This window comes from Nansenia antarctica (assembly GCF_963989245.1).
Source record: "Nansenia antarctica genome assembly, chromosome: 20".
Classification (NCBI taxonomy): Eukaryota; Metazoa; Chordata; class Actinopteri; order Argentiniformes; family Microstomatidae; genus Nansenia; species Nansenia antarctica.
The window spans coordinates 2,651,611-2,659,110 of record NC_137693.1 but is presented as its reverse complement, the minus strand read 5'-3'; the positions used below and the strand labels follow the sequence as shown (position 1 = coordinate 2,659,110).

Here is a 7,500-nt window from a genome sequence, read left to right as displayed (position 1 = left end):
GGGCTAACCTTTAGGCAGGTTTAGCATGTTTACCAACAGTTGTTAATATTAACCACTTTGTGTGTGTGTGTGTGTGTGTGTGTGTGTGCCTGTCTTTCTGTCTGTCTGTCTGTGTGTGTGTGTCTGTGTGTCTGTGTGTGTGTGTCTGTCTGTCTGTGTATATCTATGTCTGTATACATGTGCTTGTGTGTGTGTGTGCGTGTTAACGTGTGTGTGTGTGTGTGTGTGTGTGTGTGTGTGTACGTGTTAACGTGTGTGTGTGTGTCTGTCTGTGTATATCTATGTCTGTATACATGTGCTTGTGTGTGTGTGTGTGTGTGTACGTGTTAACGTGTGTGTGTGTCTCTCCGTCTCTCTCTCTCTCTCTCCGTCTCTCTCTCTCTCTCTCTCTCTCTCTCTCTGCCCGCCCAGCCATGCTGACGGGGGCCACGGCGGTGTACACCCAGTTCATCAGCCAGCTGACGGAGGAGGGGGACGGGGACGGGGGGGAGCCCTGCTGCCCCGTGTGCCAGCGCACCTTCCCGGCGGAGGCGGAGCTCCAGGAGGTGGTGAACGACATGCAGTCCAAGCTGCGCCTGGTCCCCGACAAGCTGAAGACCGCGGAGGCGGAGCTGAGGAGGAAGGAGAGGCGCCGGGACGACCTGATGGCCCTCAAACCTGTCAGGTCAGTAGGGGGGGGGGGTCCTGGGGGGGTCCAGTGGTCCTGGGGGGGGGGTGTATCTTATGATCTGAGCTGCGTGGGTTTGCTAAGAAAACGGCTTGTAATAAAGCAACCATTGTAGCATAGGAAAAGGTTCAATGATCTTTGAGTAGGTTGGTAGTTTTGTTTCCGGCCACTAGGTGGCGGTGGGCAGTCATTACAACCGGGGTGATGCAGTGAGAACAGAGGCAGGCAGGAAGGCCTACGGTCTGGCTCTACATCATATATATACAATATTTCCCCCCCCGTACCGATAGGTATCGATTCAACGAAACATCACACACACATCACACACACATATGTGTCAAGCGCATCAAGCCAAGCAGCTTGAAAGATATTCAGTCAGTCTATAGCTGTAACAGTCAGTCTATAGCTGTAACAGTCAGTCTATAGCTGTAACAGTCAGTCTCTAGCTGTAACAGTCAGTCTCTAGCTGTAACAGTCAGTCTCTAGCTGTAACAGTCAGTCTCTAGCTGTAACAGTCAGTCTATAGCTGTAACAGTCAGTCTCTAGCTGTAACAGACAGTCTATAGCTCTAACAGGCAGTCTATAGCTCTAACAGACAGTCTATAGCTCTAACAGACAGTCTATAGCTGTAACAGTCAGTCTACACAACATGCGGGATGACCTGGCCTGGAAGGACAACACTAAAGGCACCATCAAGAGGGCACAACAGCGGCTATACACCCTGAGATGCCTCAAGAAACAACACAGCAAGCAGGAGATGCTGGTGGCCTTCTACCACGGCGCAGTGGAGAGTATCCTCACCTTCGGCATCTCCAACTGGTACCACAGCTGCACGGCAGTGGAGAGAAGCGATCTACAGAGAGTCGTGAGATCAGCACAGAGGATCACCGGCGCCACCCTCCCCTCTCTGGAGGAGCTGTACAAAACACGCTGTCTCAGGAGGGCCTCCAAGATCTCCAAGGACCCGACCCACCCTGGGCACGAACACTTTGTCAAGCTGCCCTCGAACAGGAGGTACAGGACCCCGGCCGCTAAGACAAACAGACTGAAGGACAGCTTCTACCACAGGGCCGTCAAGGCCCTGAACACAGAAAAGGCCTACGTTCTGGGCCCAGGACAGTCCGGACGGATTGTATGGCAGCTAGTGCTGAGGCACAAACATGTACATTTTCAAGCCTGCAAACTGTGACACTTTAAAATAATGTGAAAAAATACTTTCTGTGAAATATGACAACCCTAGTTGACTATCTGTGCAGTATAGTACAGTGGATTGTGTACATAGCCTCTATTGATGTAAACCAGCTCCTTACCTTCTTGTGATTTTTATGCATCTATGCTTTTTCCAAAATGTGTTTCTTTTTCCTTTCCTAAACACCAGGGGAGCCTCCCCTCCTAAATTTCGTTGTTTGGTACCTGTACTGTAGCAATGACAAATAAAGTCTATCTATCTATCTATCTGTAGCTGTAACAGTCAGTCTATAGCTGTAACAGTCAGTCTATAGCTGTAACAGTCAGTCTATAGCTGTAACAGTCAGTCTATAGCTGTAACAGTCAGTCTATAGCTGTAACAGTCAGTCTATAGCTCTAACAGTCAGTCTATAGCTGTAACATTCAGTCTATAGCTGTAACAGTCAGTCTATAGCTGTAACAGTCAGTCTATAGCTGTAACAGTCAGTCTATAGCTGTAACAGTCAGTCTCTAGCTGTAACAGTCAGTCTCTAGCTTTAACAGTCAGTCTATAGCTTTAACAGTCAGTCTCTAGCTGTAACAGTCAGTCTATAGCTGTAACACGGTGTGTGTGTGTGTGTGTGTGTGTGTGTGTGTGTGTGTGTCTCTAACAGAGCGTCCCTAGCAGAGCTGCAGGAGAAGGACATCCCGGAGCTGAAGAACCGTGTCCAGAAGGAGAGCAGGGACCTGGAGAGGCTGCAGGGGGCGCTAGAGGAGCAGGAGACCCTGCTGGCCACGCTCATGTCTGAGGAGGACACGGCCAAGGCCTGTCTGCAGGACATCTCCCTCATGGACATGTTCCAGGTCAGGACACACCTCTCATGTCTCTAATCCCTTTCAGGGTTCCCGCGCTGGTCTTAAAAAGCCTTTAAGTCTAAAATACAGCAAACCAAATTTCAAGGCCTAAAAAGGTCTTGAATTTCAGCTATTCGGTCTAAAAATGAGGTGCTAGGTCTTAAAAAATTTGATCCTGCAAGGAAACCAGTCCGACCACGTCTGTTTACTCGGAAATGAATCAAGCTGGAATCAAAAAAATGCCAATTCGCTTCCTTTTTTGTCTGTATGGCAGCAGTGAAATCCCTCATTTCATCACCTCGAGGATGACAAAAAGCTATCATATGGTGTCGCGAAGAGGTCTAAAATTATATTCAAAGAGGTCTAAAAAAGGTCTAAAAAGGTCTTAAATTTGACTAAAGTTGAACCCTGCTCTTTATCTTCTTTACTTCCTTCCTTCCTTCCCTCCCTATGACATTTATATTTAGGGTTGTTTGGTGTAATGCCTTTGCCTGAACCCAAGTAAAGTATTGTGTGTGTGTGTGTGTGTGTGTGTGTGTGTGTGTGTGTGTGTGTGTGTGTGTGTGTGTGTGTGTGTTTGTGTTCGTGTGTGTGTGTGTGTGTGGTCCTTAATGACATCTGTGTAAAGATAGACAGTTTTGAAATGACATGTGGGGTTCCCCAAGGATCAATCCTTGGCCCTCTTCTATTCATTTTTTATAATGTGTAGCAACTTTGAAATGCCCCTGTTGTATGAGATGTGCTATACAAATAAACTTGCCTTATCCTGTGTGTGTGTGTGTGTGTGTGTGTGTGTGTGTGTGTGTGTGTGTGTGTGTGTGTTCCAGCTGCAACTGAAGGACATGGAGAGGAAGGTGGCCCAGCAGGCCGCTAAGCTGCAGGGAGTCGATCTGACCCGCACCCTCCAGCAGGTCAACCAGGAGAAACAGGAGATCCAGCACCGCCTAGACACCAGTACGCCCTGCACACACACACACACACACACACACACACACACACACACACACCAGTACGCGCTGCACACACACACACACACACTCACACACACACACACACCAGTACGCCCTACACACACTTTTTTATGATGTGTCCCAATGGAAGCATGTAGAGATTGAATAGAAGGGGGCCAAGGATTGATCCTTGGGGAACCCCACATGTCATTTTAATTTGGTCGGACACAAAGTTGCCAATGGAGACATAGTAGCTTCTGTCCTGTAGGTAGGATCTAAACCAGTTTAGGGCAGTTTCCGAAAGTCCTACCCAGGTTTTTAGTCTATCTATTAGAATGTCGTGGTCTACAGTGTCAAAGGCAGCGCTAAGATCTAGTAGTACCAAAACTGAGAGTCTGTGTTTACACCAATGTCATTAAGCTCTCCTGCGCTCTCTGTCTCAATCGCTCTCTCCCTCCCTCTCTGTCTCTCTCTTCTCTCTTCTACTCTCTCAATCTCTCTTCTCTCTTCTGTCTCCCCCCCCTCCCTCTCTTCTGCCCCCCCCCTCCCTCTCTCTCTCCCCCACCCTCTCTCTCCCCCCCTCTATCTCCCCCCTCCCTCCCTCTCTCTCTCTTCTCCTGTCTCCCCCCCCTTCTCTCTCTCCCTCCCCTCTCCCCCCCCCTCTCTATTCTCTCCCCCCCCCTCCCCCCCCCAGCCTCCAGTAAGGTGGAGCTGAAGCGCCGGCTGATCCAGGAGCAGCAGGAGCAGGTGCAGGCGCTGAGGACCTGCGTCAACGAGCTGCGCGCCGAGACGCTGCAGATTAGCGGAGACATGCAGCGGCTGCAGCAACTGGAGGAGCAGCGGGCCGAGTTCACCTCCGACATACAAACCCTCACCAGGGAGACCAGGGTACACACACACACACACACACAGATACACACCCTCACCAGGGAGACCAGGGTACACACACACACACACACACACACACACAGACACACACACACACACACACACACACACACACACACACACACCCTGACCAGGGAGACCAGGGTACACACACACACACACACACACACACACACACAGAGACATACACACCCTGACCAGGGAGACCAGGGTACACACACACACACACACACACAGAGATACACACCCTGACCAGGGAGACCAGGGTACACACACACACACACACACACACACACACACACACACACACACACACAGGGAGATCAGGGTATCTGTAGTACACATATACACACACACAGACACACACACACACAAAGGGTACAAGAATACATCTTAAGAAAGCCATTGAATGCCTCTCTCTCCCTCCTCCCCCCCTCCCTCCCTCCCTCCCTCCCCCCCCCCCTCCCTCCCTCCCCCCCCCCCCTCCCTCCCTCTCAGGAGGCTAAGGAGCAGGTGTCTCCCCTGGCCGCCTCCCTGGAGAAGCTCCATCAGGAGAGGCAGGACCTGGCGGAGCGCAGGAGACAGAAGCAGGAGGAGGGGCAGGAGAAGGTAGACCATCACCCTCTCTCTCTCTCTGTCTCTCTCTCTCTCTCTGTCTGTGTCTCTCTCTGTCTCTCTCTTCTCTCCCTCTCTCTCTCGCTCGCTATCTGTCTCGCTCTCTGTCTCTCTCTCTCTCTCTCTCTCTGTCTGTCTCCCTCTCTCTCTCTCCTCTCTTTCTCTCTCTCTCCTGATACTTCTGTAGTCACTTGAGGAAGTTCACTTCAGTCTGAAAACAGTACCCCACCCACGGTACCCCACCCCACCAATCCTCTCATCGTTTACGGGTCACTTTTAAACACTTTTCTCTTCTTTCCTTCCTCCTTAAACCCACACCCCTTCCCTCCCAGATCAACGCCATCAAAGACAGAGTGAAGAACTTGACCAACTTGGAGAGAGAGATCGCCCGCTACGTGGAGGAGGGCAAGGACGACTATAAGGAGGTAAACACACGGTTCCCACGGGTCCTTTTTTTGGGAAGTCCCACTCATAGTTTTCATTTTATTGAATGAATGAATGAATGAATGAATGAATGAATGAATGAATGAATGAATGAATGAATGGACTTTATTGTCATTGCTACAGTACAGGTACCAAACAACGAAATTTAGGAGGGGTGGCTCCCCTGGTGTTAGGAAAGGGAAAAAAAACACTTTTAGAAAAAGAAAAAATCACAAGAAAGGGAAGGAGCTGGTTTACATAAATAAAGGCTATGTACACAATCCACTGTACTATACTGCACAGATAGTCAACTAGGGTTGTCATATTGCACAATAGTATTTTTTCACGTTATTTAAAGTGTCACAGTTTGCAGGCTTGAAATGTACATGTTTGTGCCTCAGCACTACACCTGATTTTTTCAGTCCAGCAGCTGCCATACAATCCGTCCAGACTGTCCAGGGCCCAGAACTTAGGTCTTTGCTGTGTTCAGGGCTATTGGATAGAGATAAGTGAAGGTAGACAGGAAAGTAAGGAGGAGAGGGCATGTCAGCAGGGCATGGGGCCGGATTCTAACCCATGCCGACATGGGCATGTGTGTGCACTGTAGACCGCGGTGCGAGACCACTGGACCACCGCCAGACCACCCCACGGGTCCTTGAAATTTTGTGAATTTGAGAGAGAAAAAGTCAAGGTGTTAAACGTTTTTTTGACAATAGACATGGGTCATTGAAAGTGCTTGAATTTTTTCTCTCTCTCTCTCTCTCTCTCTCTCTCTCTCTCTCATGTCCATAACCGTTGTTGATTGGTCGTCCTCAGCAAAAGGAGGCGGAGCTCCAGGAGACCAGCACGCAGCTGCACGAGGCGGAGAAGCAGAAGGAGAAGATCAACAAGGACATGGGCAACATCAGACAGGACATCGACACCCAGAAGGTTCCTCACAGCTCTGTTACTGACCTGGTCATCTATGTACCTCACAGCTCTGTTACTGACCTGATCATTTATGTGTTTTTTTTAAATATATATATAAATGTTTGTCTTTCTTTTCCGTGTGTAGGTGCAGGAGCGCTGGCTGCAGGACAACCTGACCCTGAGGAGGCGCGTGGAGGAGCTGGCGGAGGTGACGGCCAGACGCCAGGCGCTGGTCAAGGAGATGGGCAACATGCAGGTCATGCAGCTACGCACGTAAGGCCCTCCCTCATGCAGCTAAAAAAATAAAATAATCTATGTTTTCCTTGTGACGTGACCCCAAATTGCTCCCAGTGAGCGGGCCGGTCGGCGCCTTGCATGGTAGCTTGCCGCCATTGGTGTGTGAACGGGTGAATGAGAGGCCGTTGTAAAGCGCTTTGGATAAAGGCGCTATGTAAGTCAGTCCAGGTAAATGGTAAATGGACTGACTTATATATCTCCCTATTATCTGTTTACTCCTCCTCTTGATGTGTCTTTTTTATGCTGTATGTAAAGCACTTTGAATTGCCCCTGTATGAAATGTGCTGTAATACAAATTAACCTACTGAGGTCATGTTCTCACATGAAAGTCTGAATCAAGACCCGGAGCAAGTGGATGAGATTGCAACATTGTTGCATAAATTATTTCTCTGATTTGCGTTCTCACAGCCCTTCATGTAAACAAAGTAACATACGCAATCGAAGCAACAGACGTGGTAGTTGATTGGTCAGAAAAAAATAGAATTGCCCGTTCGTCCCGCTCTTATCCAGATCAACACGCGTGCGCTGTTGTTTTCCTATGGACTGCCTCGGGCAGCGTTCTCACCAAAAGCGAAGCGAAGCAAAGTGATGGATGCGTCGTTTCTAACCGGAGCGAAACCACCCTTTTCAAGCGGAGCATGCGTCGGTTGTTTGCTCCGGGAGCGACTTCGAATGCGCGTTCTCACAGCTCCAAACGACGCAGAGCAAAGCGAATTTTATCCTAAACTC

General features: G+C 49.5%; 1 protein-coding gene across 1 annotated transcript in view; it reads left to right on the top strand.

Moving 5' to 3' along the window:
• Positions 1–7,500, top strand: part of rad50 (RAD50 homolog, double strand break repair protein) — a gene marked incomplete at both ends in the record, with an annotated part of 22,170 nt that overhangs the window by 11,361 nt on the left and 3,309 nt on the right. The window contains 8 exon segments of the mRNA XM_080550141.1: positions 412–664; positions 2,509–2,698; positions 3,517–3,643; positions 4,334–4,527; positions 5,026–5,136; positions 5,475–5,567; positions 6,382–6,495; positions 6,620–6,747. Of these exon segments, the coding sequence (XP_080406267.1) occupies positions 412–664; positions 2,509–2,698; positions 3,517–3,643; positions 4,334–4,527; positions 5,026–5,136; positions 5,475–5,567; positions 6,382–6,495; positions 6,620–6,747 (1,210 nt within the window).